The sequence below is a fragment of the Drosophila simulans genome, chromosome 2R (assembly GCF_016746395.2).
Source record: "Drosophila simulans strain w501 chromosome 2R, Prin_Dsim_3.1, whole genome shotgun sequence".
In the NCBI taxonomy this organism is placed as follows: Eukaryota; Metazoa; Arthropoda; class Insecta; order Diptera; family Drosophilidae; genus Drosophila; species Drosophila simulans.
In genome coordinates, this window is record NC_052521.2 from 1,989,545 (window position 1) to 2,011,773 (window position 22,229).

At 37.9% G+C, this 22,229-nt stretch overlaps 1 protein-coding gene across 4 annotated transcripts in view; it reads left to right on the forward strand.

Annotated features, from left to right (window-relative positions):
- The window catches only part of LOC27208727 (RNA-directed DNA polymerase from mobile element jockey), a 77,912-nt gene that overhangs the window by 36,917 nt on the left and 18,766 nt on the right, over window positions 1–22,229 (forward strand). For 2 of the 4 annotated variants that reach the window (XM_039292834.2, XM_039292833.2), the window contains exons 3-4: window positions 3,162–3,721; window positions 4,471–4,615. In XM_039292834.2, coding sequence (XP_039148768.2) covers window positions 3,162–3,721; window positions 4,471–4,615 — 705 coding nt within the window. Of the gene's footprint in view, window positions 1–3,161; window positions 3,722–4,470; window positions 4,616–15,518; window positions 15,880–22,229 lie in introns of those variants that run through there. The other 2 variants (XM_044922599.1, XM_044922600.1) reach the window with 2 other exon arrangements.

Sequence of the window (22,229 nt, forward strand, 5' to 3'; positions counted from 1 at the left end):
AAGTTTCTAATATAGGTGATTATAGCGTCCGGTAGTTCTTTAAGAATTTTTCTTCCGATTAAATCATATCCGGGAACTTTCTTGTCTTTAATTTGTTTTATGTGAGATTTAATTTCTGTCTTTGTTATAGTTTTAATTGCGCAATTTAAGTTAGTGATTTGTGTTGGAGTCTCAGCATTGCCGTTGTTCATGTCATTGGTAAATGATGTTTTAAGAGTGTCTGCTTTTTTTTGTTTGATCACGCGCATGTGTTTTTGTTTCTTTTTATAGGTGGCTTGTGTATAGTTGAGTTCGTCAATTTTTTGGTCGCGTTCCACAGGGAATAATTTGTAGATAAGGATGTTCCTAGTTTGCTAATGTAGTATTGAAGCCGATTATCTTTGTCTTCCCTGAGAATTCTCTCGATCTCGTGTGTTGCTCTATTAAGTTTGTTTTTATCTTCTGTATGCCTAGTTCTTTCCCATATTCTCCTAGGCTTAAGCTTTTGCCTGATTTTGTCTCTAATATATGCGTTCCTGCAGATGTTGTCATTTAAATATGCTATTGCAGAGTCCAGTTCGTTGTTTGTCTTTAGAGAGATATTTATTTCCATGTTCTGTTCCAAAATGTGTTTGGCATTTTAGTCACCTCCTGACAAGTACCGATTTCCCAGTGATTTTAGAAAATCGAGGTATTGGTCTTTTGTATTATTAAATTTAGGTGGGCAATAAACTTCAGATATATTTATTGGAACCGTTGTGTCTGAGGTCGATATAGTTGTAGCCTGTATGTAGTCCTTTTTGAATCCATCGATCTCTATGCACTTAATGCTTTTTTTAATCATTACTGCAGTACCACCACGGGCCTTACCGTCCGGGTGATTAGTAGAGAAAATATTATAGATAGGTATGTTTATATAGGTTTCCTCAGTTGAGTATAATTTAGAAATGAGCATGACGTCAATTAGCTTTTCATTGAATGTTTTTAGTTGAAGTAAATGGCGTGAAAGTCCGTTAGCAATTCAGATGGCGTTTTTTAGTTGTCTATTTGTCAAGTTTAGATAATAAAAGCGTGAAAATATTCATCATATTTATCATTTGGGCTATTAATTGTTTCATAATTTGTTTAAGTTCGTCAAAATCATTATGTGCAGTTTGGCCTAATTGAGTTGAAGGCTGTTTATCAGGTACAATAGTAGGTTGAGTTGTTGAGTTGGTTTGATGGCTAGTTACTTGGTTTTTATTTAGACTTCGGCATAGGATAAAGCTGGCGTCTTATTTTTTGTACTGTGTTGTGTCGTTTGATGTGTGTCGTTTTTTTTTTTCCGAAGAGTTGGGTATTTTTGAATTTGCAGTGCTTTTGTAAACCATACAACCATTATAGTTTGCAGTAGGGTTTTCACTGCATAGTGCACATTTAATGCTTGTTCTGTCCGATCTTGTGTTAATAGTACAGAATGATAAGCTGTGTTTTCCAGCGCACTCTACGCAAGTAGGGTCTTTGGTGCAGTAATTTTTTGTATGTTCATATTTTTGTCAGTTTGTACATTGAGGAAGTGTTCGCTTTGGCCGAGGTGGCTCAAAGATTACTTTGCAATGAAGTAGGTGCTCAATTTTATAAATGTCTTTATTATTGTCTTTCATTTCGAGTTCAATAGAGAATAAAGGCAATGGTTGTTTGGAGTCGTCTGGATGTTGTGTAAATTTATAACTTCATGCCCTTGCTGAGCTAGTTCATTGATAATATCGTCTTTGTCTGTAGCATAATGGACGTTACGAAGAATTACCTTAAACCCTCTCTGGTCTTTTGGTCTGAAGGTGTAGTATTTGGTCGATTTATCTTTTAATAGTCTTAATATGTCGTAATAGTGAGTAGTTTCTAGTGGCTTTATTTTTATTTCATTAGTTGACAGTGCTTTTAATTCATATCGTGTTTCTTCCAATGAATTTAAAGCAGTAGTTAGTGCGTATATGTTTTCAACATTTTGTACATACATATATAGGGGGCGGTTTTGCTTATTTATGCTCAATTTGCATTTGCGTATTTATAGTTGCATTTTCCCCATTATCAGTTTGGTTTTCGTCTTCATCTTGTGCTAATAGCTCAAAACGGTTGCTTGAGTGTGGCTCGGCTAGCCAGTACTCTTTGAGTGTTTTTTGGGTAGCGGGTTTGAGCATTATTCCTCTGTTTCTTGTTGTTATTTAAGATATCTTTGGAACCGTTTGCAGACTGATTGTCTCGGTGACGTTTTAAGTTTTGTTGGTTTGGGAGAGAGGATTGAGTTTTGCTTATTGTTGTTGAAGCGGGTATTGAGGTTGTGGGCGATATAATATTCGCTGAAGAAGAGCATATCGGCTTTGAAGCATAGCAAACTGTGGTTGTTGCTGCTATAGTTGCTGCAGTTGTGGTATTGGTTTCTGAAGTTGCTGAGAGCGGAAGAGTTGAGAGTGGGAGAGCTGAAAGCGTAACTGATGTGAACGGGAGAGTTAAGTGTGTGTCTATTGGTGTAGCGGAAGTTGTTGTTGGTGCATTCTGCGCTCCTGTGCTGAGAGTAACTGTTGGGTCTCTCCAATGCTGGAAAGCAAGATCGCGCTCCTTCATCTCTTAGGGTGTAAGCTTTGATAATTGTTTGTGTATTTTGATATGTGGGTGAATGAGAGGTAGGAGTTGTTTTTGTTTTGTTTAGCTTGAGCGTCGGATGCGCTCATATTTTTTTTTTGTTTATTGTTTTCACTTTTTTTTTAGTTTATCTTGTTCACAGAGATATATAAGGTTTTTAACACATATAAATGTGTTAGCGTCTTTTCGCTTTTATATGATGATTGCACTTAGGCTTGAATTTTCCACTTAAACTTCAATATTAACTGGAGCTCTGTCAAAAACACGTGCGTCGGGGTTGAAGTTCAGTTCAACAGTTCAAATTTCTATCGATTTGCCAAAAAACTTTTTGCCACACCACACCACACAACGTCCTAAAGCCGCCAAACCGGTCACGCCCACACTTTGAACAGTTTTTAACTTGTTTCTCATTATATTCCCAATATCTATCAATTCATGAAAGCATTTAAACATCTTGTATTTTACTTATGGAGACGCTGGGAGACGCTTATCAATTAATAAAATCTATACAAAACGAAAAAAAAGTTTTTATTCTAACCAGTTTTCTTGTATATTATTTTAAGGTCAGGATGAAAGCGAATCTCTTTCGAAGATGCAAGCAAAGCTAGATGACCTGCCAGAGTTTTTGAATACAACAGAAGCTGATTTACAAGATGCTTTACGAGAGGGAACTCATCTATTCACAGAAATTCGAAAACTAGACATCGCCTTGGATAAATTTTTTACGCAAAAGTTTCGCACTGAGGAAACAATTTTAAGGTTAGCGCAGGATCACTTAATAACAGACAAGGCTACCGCTTACCGTTTGAAGCTATTAGGTAAATCTCAGGAAAAACGTCGAAATGTCGATTTATCATTATCTAAAGTTCAAAATCAATTGTCAATATCAATGCTTGAGGTTGAAAAACTAAGATGCGTAGTTTTTAATGAAAGAGCCTATAATGATAGTACGAAAACAAAATTAAAGAATGCAGAAAATAAATCTTCTACGTTGGAAAATGGTTTAAAAAAGATACACATTCAAATTGAAATTAAAATGAAATTATACGAAAAGATTAGCTGCAAAATTGAGGAAATGGATCATTTATTTGGCGATGCGTCCGGAAATCCAACAGACTTAAAGGTAAATTACTAAAACTGTCTTATTAAGTTAGACTTACTCGTAGAATAAAAAATTCTTTGATAAGTATGTATATCTTAATCACCATTATCTGAGTAGATCCGGCATTATCCGTCCGTATGAACGGCGAGATCTCGGACGCAGCGGCCGGTATGAAAGCGACTGTTTCTCAGATCGGCCATTAAATTTATTGCTTAAGACTTTCTGACTGCATTGGCCATGGCAGGTCTTAATATCTTAATTTATGGAGAGCTTGAGTGGGTCTTGCCAAATTATTTGTCCATGTCAATGGAAATTGGCATGAAAAATTTTAAGCTGACAATAATATATAGACCGTTTGATGTGATCATATCGACCTGGAAGAGTTTTCATCTACCTGTACACGGTTTTTAACGAATATATTATACAATTTCAACCTACCAGTAGCGGACACAAACACTTGTATTAATTTCTTAAATGATTAAGTAACATAGCTGTTAAGTCACACACTACGTAATATTTTACCAACAAGGCAAGCTTTTTTACCCGTTAGAGTATGAAAATATAGTAGATTCGTTAAAAAGTTTGTAACACGTATTTATTTTATATTCTTGATCAGAATCAATAGTGTAGTCGATCTGGTCATGTCTGTCCGTCCGTATAGCATTCTATCCTGTTTTAAAGTATTTTTACTTCCGTTTTTTTATTCATACGTTTTATGTTGACTATTTATAGTTTATATCGTGTTTTATATTGGTTAACATGTTTTTCAGATTAAACAGCTTGAAAAATCCATTCACATAGGAGAACTGCAAGTTCGTGAACATCAGCAGTTTTGGATAATGCTGCAGAATCATTTTGTAAATCTGTCCCAAAAAAGAAACGATCAGCTAAATGAAATTCAAGTCACTCGGAAACGTAAGTCAATAAACTATAATTAGGTCTCAGAAATTATTTACAATGGAATCTCGCTTCTAATTTGTGGGCATAATATAGTTTTTATACCCGTTACTCGTAGCGTATCGGCTGGCGTTCCATTCTGCAAAATCCGAAGATCTCGCGACCCACTTTAATGCAGATCCCCGGCCGTTACTCGTAGAGTAAAAAGGTATACAAGATTCGCTGAAAAGTATCTAACAGGCCGAAGAAAGCGTTTCCGACCATAATATGAAAAAAATATGAAAACATTTTGCAAATGTGTGGGCGTGACAATTTTGGCGGTTTGCAGAGGGGTGGATAAAGTGTTTTTAGTGTGCCTGTGGAAATTGGCCCTAAGGTCAACCTAAACCATATATTTAGTAAAATAGATACTCTGGTGCATCCCTTTCTCCGACATAATGGCAACATCTTCATGTTTGCAGAAAACACAGATGCCACTGCACAATCACAACCCAATACTCCAATATTCCGAAACCAAACCATTACGTACTTCATCATTTTATAGCATACCTTGGTCATTTCTTATAAGGATTCTTAATTGAAGCTGGGGCCATGAAGGTGATTTCACGAAAACGCTAGGTCTTGTCTGGCATCCGATATCTGATCTGCTTTTGCCACTTAAGGGCATTCCTTTCGCGCTCGATTCAGAATGGTGAGCTAATAGTTTTATAGTTAATAGTCCCTTCATCGAGGGACTTCAGCACTCTTCGCAATGCTGAAATTAAAGAGGAACTGAACAAACAGGGCCACACTGTAAGGGATCTGTACACTCAAATTGGGAGGAAATCCAAAGAACCACTGGTTTTGGTTAACTCAAGCCAAAATTGAGGATCTTATAAAAACTGACAATATCTCGACGTAGTATCTGGTATCGGAATCCCAGTTTGGCGCAGATCTCATTTTAACATCAGAGGGTATGACTTGATCCATGCCAACCATCCATCTGGCATCCATAATCAGGAGCCAATACAGCCCGTCGCACCAGAAGATTGCAAAAGATCGCTTCCCTAAAAAGTGGCAAGTCACCAGGTCCGTATCGAATAGATGCATGTTACCCCTACTTTGTTCCCGGAATACTATGTTGCAATGCCGACGCAGCACTTTGACGAAATGACAATTGAGACAGTGGGAAAAACCGCTGCAACGGCACTATCGTTTACACATGTTGATAACGAATCTTCGATACATTTAGCTTAGCTTAAGAAGCAGCATTTATCTTAAAAGAACACCTCAAGACGTTCCTGCAATTCAACCCCACTGTTTAGCCAATGACCTTTTTAATTATCCTTTGAAATAACAACACTTATTGTTCAAAACGTGTTCTTAGTTCTTTGTAGTTTATTTTGACAGCGAAAGGGTCACATCAGCGCGAGAAAAACGTTTGTATGCAGGCTGAGAGTTCGTCTCTCCGAGCGCTCTGTATACCGATGAGCGTAATGATATGACTGTATGCAAACGTTTGTTTAGATAAATGACAAAAAAAAGGTCAAAACGAAAACAATGATTGATATACGTTAACCTTAACTATTAAAATTGGTTTCGTTTAATGCTGCCGACTGCGTGACCCGGCACCCACTATAAATACCAACTGCAAGTCCGCACCAGGTAACTGGCGTAGTCGCTCATCGAACAACTCTACTCTCTAAAAAGAAAATAAAGTAATTTTAGTACTGTAAATAGCTGTGAAAAATATGCAAAGTGGTTGTAGAAGCTGCAAAAAAAAGAGAAACGAATGGAATAGAATATTTACAAAAAATAAAGACAAAAATATTAATAATTCAAATTATTAGACAAAAACCAACTCATATACATTATCGGGTCACGCAGGCAGCAATTCCGAAATTAGTTCTTTGTAAATATGCCAACTTTGGAGACAGCTGTGCAGCAATGTCTCCGTTATCTAACCTCCCCTCTCGCACATTCACCTGTGGCCTATTGTTCTACTGTTCGCTCTGTAAATAAGTCGCTAATTATCATTCGCTTTCGGAACCTATGCACGTGCGCATCTATGCTGAATCTCGCTCGCTGTCCTGCATAGCAGAGAGTATATACAGAGAGAGGATGAGTCGCTCATTTGCAGCTAAGCTACATTCTATTTGTTGCTTTGTGGTATGTGGCCTCGCATGTGTACGTATGATCTACGCAGCGTCAGAGGATTAATGAAAGCGATAGTGTGCAGTTGTTCTTACAATAAAGAGACATAAAAGGAAAATAACCAGGTGCCTATTTATATCATGCTGGTCTGACAATATTTAACAATTGTATTCAACAATAAAATTAATAAATAACCGTAGGTTATGGGCCCAGACACAAAATAGCATTGAAATGGATAGGTATTTTATTGTTAATAACAAGCTAAAATAAAAAGTCAATAATAATACATGTGTATATATATGTACACACATAAATGCATTGAGTTGCAAATATATAGTAATGTATAATGTATAATGTATGTAATGTATAATAATTTATCTTTATTTGAACTAAGATCAACGCCGAAATAAAGAAAAAGAAACTGCGATTGAATGTCGGCTTAAGACTAAAACAATTGGTGTCAGAAAATCTGAGATGTAGTGGGTTAGTGGGTTGTTTACTTGATCTGCGCGATATAATAATTACGTTACTAGAAGAGAAGACTATGCATAGGCTGATGCTGTTGGGTACAATAAGGGGGATTGTAATGGATAATAATGGATTTCATTCAATTTCAATTTCTTGAGGCCGTTCTTGATTTGTTTTCGGTTATTTTCGGTTGTTTTCTTATCTTCGTATATAAAATTTAAATTGGTTATAGGTTACATATTTTGATAATCCGTATAGAATAATAAGTACAATAATAATAAATGTTATGATAATATAAAATATTTTTTGATATTAGTTTTACAACGTCATTGTGTTTTATCGTCTGTATCTTAAAATGTTATCACCGTTAACACCGCTCGATTATTCTCATAAAGTGTACCAAATAGGAATTTAAGAGATGAACCTATTACATTTAATAGTCCACGCTTTTGGTGAATAGTTTTTGGTGAATAGTTATTCAGTTTAATTCTTTAAGTAATGTATTATACGGATATTACATGCGGGGTGTGTCTGTGTTGTTTTGTATTTTATTGCCAAAATAAGTAGTCAAAGTGTTTATTTCAGTTAAATTAATTTTTATGCAATGATGTTCAAATGCTGATGGTATTTGAATATGTTTACTTGAAAAAAGGAGATAGCCGTGATTGGTGTCAATGTTGTTTATTTGATTTGGTGGGCGGGGGCCTTCCCAAATGTTACAAGTAACATCATCATTGTACGCCAGATTCTATTCTATTCATTAAACGTGTTCCTTTTCTTAAACTTTTTTTTCTACACTCTTTCCTTAGTTCCTTATCCTTAGTTTTAATTTTTTCAAGGGTTACGAATTTTGAGCAAACGTGAATACAACTAATGTAGTGCAATGTAGTGTTTCGACAGTGTTCAGAATTCGGTGTGATTTTAAAAGGCAATTTCGTATTTCTGTGTTCTGTCATAGTCAAGTTACACAAGTTGCATTCATTTATTATGTTTTGAATTAAAGGTTGACAATTTGGATAATAATGGCTTTCTTTAAATAACTTTGTCATTTTTTGGATACCTGGGTGCAAGAGTTTTTCATGTGATTGCAATATGATTTCTTTGAATTCTGCATATGAATGCACGTTTTGTAATAAACCGAGACTACGAATAATCTTTGTGTAGTTGGTATTAATGATTTCTTTATGTCCTGCTTGTATAAGTTCAAAATCTTCATCACTTATAATGTACATGGTAATGTATTTGTAAATGAAATGGTAAAGCAAAAATTGCTTTTCTCTTTCTCTTGTCATTTTATCATAGATGATTGTAGTAATTGATTTACCGAAATAGGTTGACTTTTCTACTTTATTTTGATCTGTTTTAACGAATATGATCTGTTTTTTAAAAATATTTATTGGTTTTTCTGTTTAATGAATGAGCTTAAATGAGTGAGCTTCTATTGTCTTTGCTATAATAATTCTCTTCAATTTTGATTCGTGATAATGCATCAGCAACTACGTTCTGTGTGCCCTTAATATAGTAGATAGTAAACTGAGATTCTTGTAATTTTGTTCTTCATCTTTGGAGTTTAGCATTTGGTTCTTTTAATGTATGTATCCACCTAAGATTTTGATAGTCGCTAGCTACTTCGAATTGTCGTCCAAGTAAGTAGTGGCGAAAAGTTTTAGTTGCCCACACTATGCTCTGATTTCCTTTACTTTAGTTGGAATTGGGTATGAAACTATAGATTTTACTTTAAGAGGGTTTGGTTTAATTCTGAATTGAATCTGGGTACATCTCTATATGGTGGAAGCCTTTCGCTAGATCTATTCTGGTAAAATATTGTCACTGTCCTAGTTTACCAAGTATTTCATCTATGTTTGGCATGGATCTATGATGATCTGGAATGATCTATCTGGAATTGTTATATCGTTCAACATCCTAAATTCATTTACAACTCTGAGCGTCAAGTTTTTTTTTTGATACTACCCAAGTTGGGCTATTATATGGTGAATTACTTTGTCTAATTAATCCTTGCTTAAGCCTTTCTTTTTTCTGATTTTCTACTTCTATTTCATTTATATGAGCAAGTGGATATTTCTTTAAATAAATAGCAGAATTGTGTGTTGTCTTTATTACGTGTTTTATTATATTAGTAAATGTTAAAAAATCTCCTTCTTGATATTGAAGTTTCTTTAATTTATTTAATAATATTTTTAATTTAGAACTTTAATCCTCATTTAGATGATTTAATCGAAACAATTTAAAATCAATTTTTTTATGAAAGTCGGAATTAATTTCTCATCTGATATTGGTATTTTTTTGTTTTTGAATGTTTTTTACATTTTTTTATGATTTTTATTTGGGTCTGAATTAACTAATGGGTATACTTTATTATAAATTGAAACTGTTGAATTTTTATTATTAATAATGGATTGTCCATGACCGAGTAATTTTCTGCCAATTAATAAATCATAATCTTCTGAGAAATCATGTAGATAAAATTGTTCAGGCTAGTTACCAATATTGTTACTGGGTAAGGTAATAGACTTGTTAAATATTTTGGCACCGTTAGATGTAAAAACTTCGCATTTAGTGTTTTGAATTTGGACACTAAAGATATTTTCTCTCATCATGTTAATGGTATGTATTTATGACCTTTGTGTGTAATTTCTATGTATTGGTGTTATCCGAGGCTGGTAACCGAAAATTCTGGTTAGATTGAGAAATATTTTCATTTAGTTCGGATGGCGTCATAAGTTAGTTACTGTCAGCCTAGGTTTGGTATTAATTGTAGTCAAAGAACTCTTGTTCATAAAAGTGTTGAAAACAGTTTGGATCAGTTGGTCCATATTCTAGTGCATCTTGTAGTCTAAATTCGGCGATAGACATTCTTGATTGATCGCTGTCAGCTGGTCTAGGACGTTTAATAGTTTGTTTAATGTTGGCATTATGGTTGTTAGTTATAGTTTGTTGCATTAACGGTCTGTTGAACATTCCTCGTTGTGGAGTTCGCATGGGTGGATATTGTGATTGAATGGGGTGATAATGGTATGGATCAGGAAAAGTGTTATAGATAAAATCCTTTAGATGGTTTTCTGGAGCATAGCTCCGTTTATTTTTATCGTGAAGCTCGTATCAGTTGTAAAACTCGACTGATTCTTAAAACTAATACAATATTCCTCTTAGGCTATGAAGTGCACCTTCGCTGCCTGGTGAAGCCGGCAGCTAGACTTGATAGACTTTTTCACTTATACTATTACAATACACTTATTGGTAGTTTATCTTTGGCTTGAAGCGATCTCGTCCCAATTCAGACTGATCTCCTAATTCTTAATCCTTATATAATCCACCTCGGCCAGAAGCTTTTGATTCGAGCTTTTTGAACTTTTAGTTATGTTTAGGATAAAAGGTTTATGCTTAAAGTATTTCACAGCATTGTGAAATTGAAATATGCTGACTGATGCAGTTTAATTGAAACGGAATAAGTTGATCATGGCTTGGTCTCCAAGTGGATATTCTGTTTACTTTAATTTTGGTTATTTATCGGGTGGCTAAGTGTTGGCGACAAAAACAAGGGTAAGGGTAGCCTAATTGTTGGAGACAATTACAAGGATAAGAGCAGCCTAAGTGTTGCAGCCTAGGTGTTGGAGACAAATACAAGGGCAAAGTCAATGCTGCTGAGATTGGAGTTTGAAATTTGTTTATTAACTGGGGCAGATTGCTATATTTACGGGTTGGATAATTTGAATACTTATGGAAAAAGATTTTCGTCACATACACAGAAGTGTTTTTTCCCGCGAAAACCACGACGCCACGTCGCGCCGTAGCTGGCGTGGGTAACTTTTCTTCTTTCTCTCTTCTTATTCTACCGTCACCATTAGCATTTCTAAGAAGACAAGTCCAAAGCAAAATCGAATACAAGTTGTGTGTATTGATTAATAAAAAAATGGATAAGGGAAAAAGAAATATTAAACCATTTGATGGGGAAAAATATTCTATTTGGAAGTATAGAGTGAGAGTGCTTCTAGAAGAAATTGAAGAACAAAATATAGTGACTGTTGAAATTAAAGAGGCACAAAAACAAGCAAAAAGCATAATTGTTGAATACATTAGTGAAAAATAGTGCACAAAAGAAGCAGACTCAAATCGCAACAACTAATTCTGAACGAGCCTTTGCGTTCATGATTAGAAAAGAAAACATAAACAAAAATATGGGCCTGATTAAAATTTACCCTGGACTCTGGTGCATCAGATCATCTCATCAATGACACGTCGTTGTTTTCTGAACATAAAAATGTGCAAAATCATATTGCCATCGAAAGCAAAGCGTGGGGAGTACATACATGCAACTGCCAAAGGAGTGGTTAACCTTACCAGTAGTGGAAGGAAGATAACGCTGAAGAATGTGCTGTACTGTAAAGAAATTCCACATAATCTATTATCAGTCAAGAAGATGCAAGATGCTGGAATAACGGTTGAGTTCAACCCTGATGGCATCAGAGTAACTAAAGATGGTAATCTAGCGTTTGATGGAACATGTGAGTACAATGTACCAATAATAAGATTTACTATGAATAGTAAAGTATATTCATCAAAAGTTAGAAATAGTGCTGAGTATCGCTTGTGGCATTAAATATAGGGTCATGTAAGTGCAGTCAAATCCTTAGCTTTTTCAATAGCTGTTGCGAATAATAAAAAACCGAAGAAAGTTTGTTTTTATTACGACAGTTTTTATTTTGCAAATTGTTATTCTTTTACGATAGCGATAATTGAATGCGTAAGTTTGGTCTTTTCCGAAACACGAAGAAGATAAATGCGTGCGAGAGCAGCGGTTTGCACTATGGGCATCGCAACTGCTACCACTGACTAATTTGGCTTATAATATTAAAGAATATGAGATATCATGCGGCTGCATGACCCAACTATATTAAAAGGCATACAAGTAAATCAAGATCTATGTGTATAAACGGAGCGCAATCTAGATTAAATTTTAATAAATTTAAAAACAAAGAAAATATCCAGAGACCTTTGTTTGTAGTCCATTTCGATGTCTGTGGGCCAATCACACCCTCTACTATTGATAATAGTATATAAATAATAAGTCGTTGGTTTATTTTAATTATAATTATTTACCACTCTCCCGTTAGGGCGAGGGTCACAATATTCCCGTATTTATAATTACAAGGCGTTTGTCTCGGAGTATGATTAAAAACTAACTTAAGAATCCTGTCCCAGTGCAACTCTAGGCCTCTGTTCCGCAGCAGAACTGCTGGCAGAAGGCCAGGTCAGCACTTTTGTGTCAGGCCGATCACTCGCTCCGCGAGTGCTCCATGCGAGTGCTCCACCTGGAGTACGCGATCAGCAGTTTGTTTAGTGCGCGTGCAGACCACCGGACCACCGGCCTGCAATTCAGCAGTTTCACTCCGTGAGAACTGCTTGTGTTAACTTCTCCGCCTTTTAAGAGGTCGCGTCCCGGTGACCCACTTGCTCCACATCACTGTTGTCTCCTGGCTTTGTGTGGCTCCTGGTCTTTAGGTGGTGGTAGCTCAACCAAATGGTGGAGCACAATAGGAAGGCAGCAAGTATGGTGAAGGAATTGCTGAGGAGGGACCCCAAGGTGAGTTTCTCTCTAAGAGTCCCGATGTGGTGAAGGTTCCTCAGACTTAGTTCGTGGAGAAGTGGAAGGCTTAACCTATTCTGATGAGTCGTGACGTTTACAATTTCCTATCTGATTAATGTACCAAGTCCCATTGAGGGCTACCTTTTCGGTGTATGTTACCAGGTAGGTACCCGATACTTTCTGGTCTTTCCCTTGGCTGTCGGTTATGGGCACGTTGGCATCATTCACAATGAGAGTGCCGTGATCCACAATGGTCACCGAATCCAGGTGGCCGGGAAGTGTAGAACAGTGTGCAAAGGCGCCGGAGATTATCTGCTGAGCGCAAGTGCCATTCTGCAGTTCTTTGCAGAAAGTGGCGCCGACCGTCGTCTTGCAGTTCCCGATGTTAATGTTCCGGGATCTGCATTCCGCCACCAGATTTCCGTCGTCGAAGTTCAAGATCTTGTTGTTGTGCTGGACCGGGAAGATTGTAATTTTCTTACATTTAATCTTAGGGTTAGGAAATTTAATTAAAAAGTGTAAAAGTTCTGAGTTTAGGAATACGCTTATGCTAGATACTTCAAGTAGCTCTATTAGACTAATGTCAATAGGCTGTCTGTCTCTAAATTCGCCAATATCGGTTTCGTCTAAAATTGATGGACTTACAATGTTTACTTTTGCTAGGGTTAAGCCCATAAGAATATTTTCTAAATCTGTAACAACAATTCTATTTTTAGCTAAAATGATCTCTAGTAAGTGTGTTTCTTTATATGTTTCAGTTTCAGAAATTTGATCGTACAAATCGTATGGTCGCTGACGTGTGAAGACGTGTTTTCATCGAGCTCCGCATAAAATCGGTTTTTTTTTAGTGAAGTGAATATATAAACATAATACAAACAAATAAATCGAAAGCGAAAGAGACGCTCTGTGCGATGCACCATCGCTCGAATACATATTCTGTGTTTGAAATAGTATAAGCAAGTAGTTTTACACTATGAGCCAAAACGACACTCGAGTTCAGCGACAACGCGAGCAAGACGACCGCCGGCTCTCATTGCAACGAAACAACGCGTACTTCTCTTACGTCTCCGCGACTTCTGCAAACAGCGAGCGGTCAATCACCCCTAACCCGACAAGTTTACCATTGCCAACAACTCAAGAAAGAGCGCGTTCTTGCTCTGCCTCACTACTGTCACAAAACCCCCAATCTCCAAACACTTGCGAAATTTCTTTACGCTTACCTACGGTGACTAGCACTGTGACAACAACAACCACTGCAACTGCAATCACAACAACAACTGGAACGGTATCGTCAGCTCGCTCAATTTCGTCGACGCAAGCATTTGCTCCTACTGAGCCAGCGATCAAAACAAAAACACAACTTAAGGGTTCTGCTGCGCTACCAGCAAGCCAAAACGTAAACAAGAACGCCGGGTCCACCATACAGACTGGAATGGATCGCTACATAACAATAAAAAGAAAACTTAGCCCTCAAAATTACAAAAGCCAACAAACAGAAAACAAACCAAAAATTTCACGCGACAATGCTAACATGCTCACTAACAAAACGCCAGAAAACACCAACAGATTTGAGCTGCTGGCAAATTCTACTGATGAAAGTATAAAAGCAGCAAAGTCACCTAAGAAGGTCAAGCCTCCTCCAATATACATTCGCGAAAAAAGCTCAAGTGCACTAGTGAACAAAATAGCCACACTTAAAGGAGAAAACTCATTTTACGTAATACCCTTAAGAAAAGGGAACATAAATGAAACAAAAGTTCAAACTGAAACCGAGGATAGCCATCGTCTACTAACCAAATTCTTGGATGAAGCAGGAAAAAACTTTTATACATACCAACTAAAAAGCGCAAGGGGCCTACAGGTTGTTCTCAAAGGGATTGAGGCAACTGTTTCGACCACTGAAATCGTAGAAGCGCTCAAGGAAAAGAACTTTAGTGCGAAAATGGTCATGAACATATTAAACAAAAATAAGGAACCACAACCAATGTTCAAAATCGAGTTGGAGCCAGAACGCCAGACACTGAAAAAAAATGAAGTTCATCCAATCTACAAGTTACAGCTCCTACTGCATCGGCGTATCACAGTGGAAGAGCCACACAAGCGCAATCGCCCAGTGCAGTGCACTAACTGCCAAGAATATGGCCACACTAAGGCGTACTGTACGCTGAAATCTATTTGCGTAGTCTGTAGTGAAGCTCATAGCACAGCGAACTGCCATAAGAACAAGGAAGACATCTCTGTTAAAATGTGCAGCAACTGCGGTGAAAGTCACACAGCGAACTGGCGTGGCTGTGTAGTATACAAGGAACTAAAGAACCGCCTTAACAAACGCGGAGAATCAATACGCGCTCAGACCACCCACATCGCTCACACCCCGCCACAATCGGGCCCGTCCTACACTGCACCCCCCCCTACACATCGTACCAGTCCTAGCATTTCCTTCGCTAGTGCCTTAAAATCGGGAATTAAATCCGTGAATCCGATAACACAAAAGTCGACTTCTACTCGGGAAGAACAGAAAATAACTACCTCGAACGAACAAACGCAGCATATATCAACTGGCATTGAAACGATGATGATCTCACTCCAGCAAACCCTAAAAGAGTTTATGACATTCATGCAAACCACAATGCAAGAGCTTATGCGAAACCAAAATATGCTGATAAAGCATCTTCTGTCATTCAAATCAACATAATGTCTCCACTCTAAATATCTATGTGGAACGCGAATGGCGTTTCACGGCATAAAAACGAACTTGCCCAGTTCTTATTCGAAAAAAATATTGACGTCATGCTCCTCTCCGAGACACATCTTACAGACAAGCACAACTTCCATATCCCAGGATACTTATTCTACGCCACAAACCATCCGGACGGCAAAGCCCATGGGGGCACTGGTATACTTATCAGAAGTCGCATCAAACACCACCTTTATAACAGAACTGAAATGGACTACCTGCAATCCACTTCCATAAGCATGCAATCCAGCAGCGGCCCCGTCACTCTGGCCGCAGTCTACTGCCCACCTCGTTTTGTAGTTTCTGAGGACCAATTCACGGAATTTTTCAACTCACTCGGTGAGCGATTCATAGCGGCCGGTGACTACAATGCCAAGCATACGCACTGGGGATCACGTCTTCTGACCCCAAAGGGCAAACAACTTTACAACGCGCTCATTAAGCCGCGAAACAAGCTCGATCATGTGACTCCGGGTAGGCCTACATACTGGCCAGCAGATCCAAATAAGCTACCGGATCTCATTGACTTCGCAATAACAAGAAAGATTCCAAGAAATAATATTACGGCCGAGTCACTTGCAGAACTATCATCTGATCACTCTCCAGTTCTACTTACTCTCTGGCACCGACCACATATAACTGAGCGGCCCTACAGGCTGACAGGCAACAGGACCAACTGGGCAAGGTACGCGAAATATGTTTGTACTCACATGGAACCAACTCAAACAGTATTCACCGACGAGGATGTTGATCGCCTGGTCAAATCGATAGAGGAAACACTTGTTGCTGCAGCCAAGGCCTCTACACTTCCAGACACACACAAAATGACAAATCATAGCAAGACAAATCGTGAAATCGAACAGCTAGTAATTGAAAAACGAAGACTAAGAAGAGAATGGCAGAATCATAGATCCCCAACGGCTAAAGAACATCTAAAAATAGCAACACGTAAACTAACCAGGGCACTTAAGCTTGAGGAAGCCAACGCTCAGCATCTATATATCAAACAACTATCGCCCACCAGTAAAAGGAACCCTTTGTGGAAAGCACACAAAAGCATACAGCCACCGGCAGAAACAGTCGTTCCACTGCGAGGTCCCTCTGGAAGCTGGATACGCAGCGACGAAGATAGAGCTAATGCGTTCGCCGATCACCTTCAGAAAGTATTCCAACCAAATCCTGCTAGCAACTCATTTGTACTCCCTGTAGTAACTAAAAGCTTGCCCCCTATAAATCCAGTTACATTCAGCCAAAGTGAGATAGCATCTATCATAAAAGATCTTAATCCCAAAAAATCACCTGGACATGACTTGGTGGCACCAAAAATGATCATAGAACTCCCACCGTGTGCGGTTCTGACCTTATGCCATCTCTTCAACGCTATTACGAAACTTGGATACTATCCCCAAAGGTGGAAAAAGGCGGTTATAGTAATGATTCCCAAGCCAGGCAAAGACAAAACCCAACCCTCATCCTACAGACCAATCAGTCTCCTAACGTGTCTCTCGAAACTGTTTGAAAAGGCATTTTTAAAACAACTAACTCACTACTTAAGAAGGCGAAATACAATACCATAGCATCAGTTTGGCTTTCGCAAAAATCACGGAACGATCGAACAGGTCAATCGCATCACAAACGAAATTCGTACCGCTTTTGAGCACCGGGAATACTGTTCAGCTATATTCTTAGATGTTGCACAAGCATTTGACCGAGTCTGGCTGGAAGGACTAATGTACAAGATAACAAAACTGCTTCCCCAGAACACGCACAAAGTGTTCGAATCGTATCTCTTCAAAAGAGTGTTCTCAACCAGGTGTAACAGTTCAACTTCACACGACCGCGTTATCAATGCTGGAGTCCCCCAAGGTAGTGTACTGGGCCCCGTTCTTTACACCCTATTCACAGCAGACATGCCTACAAACTATCAGCTCACAACCTCTACGTTTGCTGACGATACCGCAATACTTAGCCGATCTAGATGCCCAGCAAAGGCAACAGAGCAACTTGCCTGCCATCTTAAAATAGTGGAAAGATTGTTTGCGGACTGGCGCATTAAGATAAACGAGACCAAAAGCAGACATGTAACCTTCACACTGAACAGACAAACCTGCCCACCCTGTACCCTGAACAATACACTCATCCCACAAGCAGACGTTGTGACATATCTCGGCGTTCACCTAGATAGACGCCTCACCTGGCGGCGACATATAGAATCTAAGAGGACTCATATGAAACTTAAAGCAGCCAATCTTCACTGGCTTATTAACTACAACTCTCCCCTTAGTCTGGAATACAAAGTACTCCTCTACAATACCGTGCTGAAACCCATCTGGACATACGGCTGTGAACTATGGGGAAACGCTTCAAAAACCAACATTGAAATCATACAGCGAGCTCAGTCCACGATTCTGCGAACTATCACTGGGGCACCATGGTACCTACGCAGCGAAAGCATCCATAGAGACCTCCACATAAACCTTGTCAATGAGGAAATTCAGTTGAAAAAAAGTAAACATCAAGCAAAGCTCGCCGCACACGAAAATCCTCTCGCGAAGTCGCTTACGCGAGTCTACAGTCAGAGCCGACTGAAGCGCAAAGATTCTCCAGCCCAGCAAAGAAATCCTAGGGCCGTCTCTAACTAATACAATTACTTCATACTGTAATTAATATAAGTTATATAATAAGATTTGAATAATTATTGTTAGTCTCACAAAAAGAGAAGATCCAATAAATAACGCAATAAGTTTACAAAAAAAAAAATGAAATTTGATTCATTGCTGTTGCAAGTTCATTCAATCGTGTTTGGAATTTGATATTTAATTCTGTTTGGCTTTCTTCTGTTCTCATTAACTGCTCTTGATTGAATTTTATTTCTTCCCAATCGTTAAAGTCGGGGGTACCAGCAATGACCTTCAGTGCCGTTCCGATCAAATTTAAACTCCTATCAGTCCTATGGTGGAATCTTAGAGTGGCTACTAATTTGCGAATGTGTGTCAAGTCCGTCATAATTACTGGTGTTCCGGTGGTCGTCTGTAAATGTCCTTGTCATTGTCTCTGTCTGATCGGCGTAGTCCTCGTACGTTGTTATGTTTGTCGAGTGTTGCAAGTATCCGTACGATTCCCAGATGACGATTTCATTGTCCTCTATTGGGATGTAGTCTGCGTTCGTATAGTCGTTAAGTCGTACCGTCGCGTCTGTCTTAACAGCTATTAGTATAAGAATTAGAATGAGATACCGTAACCTAAAAAGATATAAAAAGATTGGAAACGGGGTCAGGACTCTTGCGAAGATGTTTATCGTAGATTGTCCTTGTGGACCACCCTCCCCTTTATTAGGACCGTGGTCCCAAGGTCTGCCTCTATGGTTTCTTCTGAACATAGTGGGGAAAGGTTGTTCCCTAATCGTTTGTTGGTTTTTAAGAACACATTTTCGCCAACTTGATAGTCCTCGTAGGTTCTATCTTTATTTACTTGGTCAAGGCTCTTTTTCTGTGCTTGTTTAATTTTTTTGCTGACTCTCCCTTCGAATCCCGCAGACTTCGAGTGGATAATTTCTATCGGTTTTTATTAGTTACTGAGTGAATTGAATTGTTGTACTTGTTGGTTGCCAACAGAATCAATTCGGTTGTGTCATTTAGGCCAGTTTCCAGCTTTAAGGATCTGGCTATTTCTGCCAGGGTACTGTGAAACCTTTCTACCTGACTGTTTGAGGTGCTGTGCAGAGGCGGGGCGTTGGAAATGGTGATATTAAAATGATTTAGCAACATTGTCTTAATGGTCTCGGAATTTAAGGATCTTTCGTTATCGCAGTAAATGGTTCTTATTTTTGGAAAGAAATTTATTATGTGTAATAGGGGAGATTTTACGTCCACAATAGCCCTCGATGCGATGGTTTGCACTGTGGCAAATTTCGAAAATTTATCAATGCACGTAAGAAAAAGGGTTCCATCTGTTGTAAAGATGTCGATGTGGAGGATTTCCCCCACATAGGAAGGTATAGGTGTTTCTGCTACCGCTTGTTTGGATGGATGACGATTGTATTTAGCCATTGAGCAGGTCTTGCAGTTCAAAGTGGTTTCTGTTGCTAATCGTAGCATCTTAGGGAAAAAATAGTCCCTCAAGATTTGCTTTACGTTTTCTTGTGCTGCTCGGTGAGCTCTGTTGTGTTCTGTTATAACAATTTCTCTCTGCTCAGTTGCATCCGTTATGTCCTGCACAAAGCTTTTCGCATGCTTGAAAGTGGTGCTTGGGAACAATTCAACTAATCGGTGCTGGATAAATGCCAAGATCGGTAGGGAGCAATGTATTGCGTTAACTACTTCAGCATTTACCACATCTTGTAATGCATTAAGAAGATTTTCTCGTTTAGAAATCCTTATTATGTGTCTCACCTTGCTTTTAAACAAGATGAATGTGTCTACCGAAAAACTGTTTCTTCTTCGATTATGATTTGATTCCTGAAACAGTTTACCGGGTTGTCCGTTGTGTCAATAGTGTAAGTTAGCGACTGTTCGCTGTGTATTGTTGCTACATCTGACTGTTCGTCATTTATGACTGTTGGAATATACTATTCAACCTACAAAAATAGCGTTAAACAACACTACTTTATATTTGACATGAATGGCCACACTTTTTATTTGTTTTCTCATTCTTGTACGTTTTTTGCTGTGAGTAGGTCGTGGTGCTGGTGTTGCAGTTGGAAATAACTTAAAATATAAAACATAAAACTCAAACACAAACTTGACTATTTATTTATTTATTAAGAAAGGAAATATAAATTATAAACTACAACAGGTTATGGGCCCAGTCCATGCCTAATAAACAATTAAATTGTGAATTAAAGATTGTGGAAATAAATTGTGAAATAGCATTTTTTTTCACATTCTTGTGAAATTAATTCCTTCTCAGAATTTGAGTGAAAAATGGACAAGGCTAAACGTAATATTAAGCCGTTTGATGGCGAGAAGTACGCGATTTGGAAATTTAGAATCAGGGCTCTTTTAGCCGAGCAAGATGTGCTTAAAGTAGTTGATGGTTTAATGCCTAACGAGGTAGATGACTCCTGGAAAAAGGCAGAGCGTTGTGCAAAAAGTACAATAATAGAGTACCTGAGCGACTCGTTTTTAAATTTCGCAACAAGCGACATTACGGCGCGTCAGATTCTTGAGAATTTGGACGCCGTTTATGAACGAAAAAAGTTTGGCGTCGCAACTGGCGCTGCGAAAACGTTTGCTTTCTCTGAAGCTATCGAGTGAGATGTCACTATTAAGCCATTTTCATATTTTTGACGAACTTATAAGTGAATTGTTGGCAGCTGGTGCAAAAATAGAAGAGATGGATAAAATTTCTCATCTACTGATCACATTGCCTTCGTGTTACGATGGAATTATTACAGCGATAGAGACATTATCTGAAGAAAATTTGACATTGGCGTTTGTGAAAAATAGATTGCTGGATCAAGAAATTAAAATTAAAAATGACCACAACGATACAAGCAAGAAAGTTATGAACGCGATGAGACGTGCACAACAAAAATAACACTTATAAAAATAATTTGTTTAAAAATCGGGTAACTAAACCAAAGAAAATATTCAAGGGAAATTCAAAGTATAAAGTCAAGTGTCACCACTGTGGCAGAGAAGGCCACATTAAAAAAGACTGCTTCCATTATAAAAGAATATTAAATAATAAAAATAAAGAAAATGAAAAACAAGTTCAAACTGCAACATCACACGGCATTGCGTTTATGGTAAAAGAAGTGAATAATACTTCAGTGATGGATAACTGCGGGTTTGTCCTTGATTCTGGTGCTAGTGACCATCTTATAAATGATGAGTCGCTGTATACCGACAGTGTGGAGGTTGTGCCTCCACTTAAGATTGCAGTGGCCAAGCAAGGCGAATTTATTTATGCCACTAAGCGTGGTATTGTCCGACTACGGAATGACCATGAGATTACACTGGAGGATGTACTCTTTTGTAAGGAAGCTGCTGGTAATTTGATGTCCGTAAAGCGTCTCCAAGAGGCAGGAATGTCGATCGAATTTGACAAAAGCGGTGTAACCATTTCGAAAAATGGGTTAATGGTTGTCAAAAATTCAGGTATGTTAAACAATGTACCTGTGATCAATTTTCAAGCATATTCTATAAATGCTAAGCATAAAAATAATTTTCGTTTATGGCATGAGAGGTTTGGCCATATAAGCGATGGCAAATTATTAGAAATAAAACGAAAGAATATGTTTAGTGATCAAAGTCTTCTAAACAACTTAGAGTTATCATGTGAAATTTGTGAACCCTGTTTAAATGGTAAACAGGCAAGACTTCCTTTTAAACAATTGAAAGATAAGACCCATATTAAAAGACCACTTTTTGTAGTACACTCAGATGTCTGTGGGCCTATTACTCCAGTTACTTTAGATGATAAAAATTATTTTGTGATCTTTGTTGATCAGTTTACACATTATTGTGTAACTTATTTAATTAAATATAAATCTGATGTGTTTAGCATGTTTCAAGATTTTGTAGCCAAGAGTGAAGCTCATTTTAATTTAAAGGTTGTGTATTTATACATTGACAATGGTAGAGAATACTTGTCAAATGAGATGAGACAATTTTGTGTTAAGAAAGGAATTTCTTATCACTTAACAGTGCCACATACACCTCAGTTAAATGGTGTTTCTGAGAGAA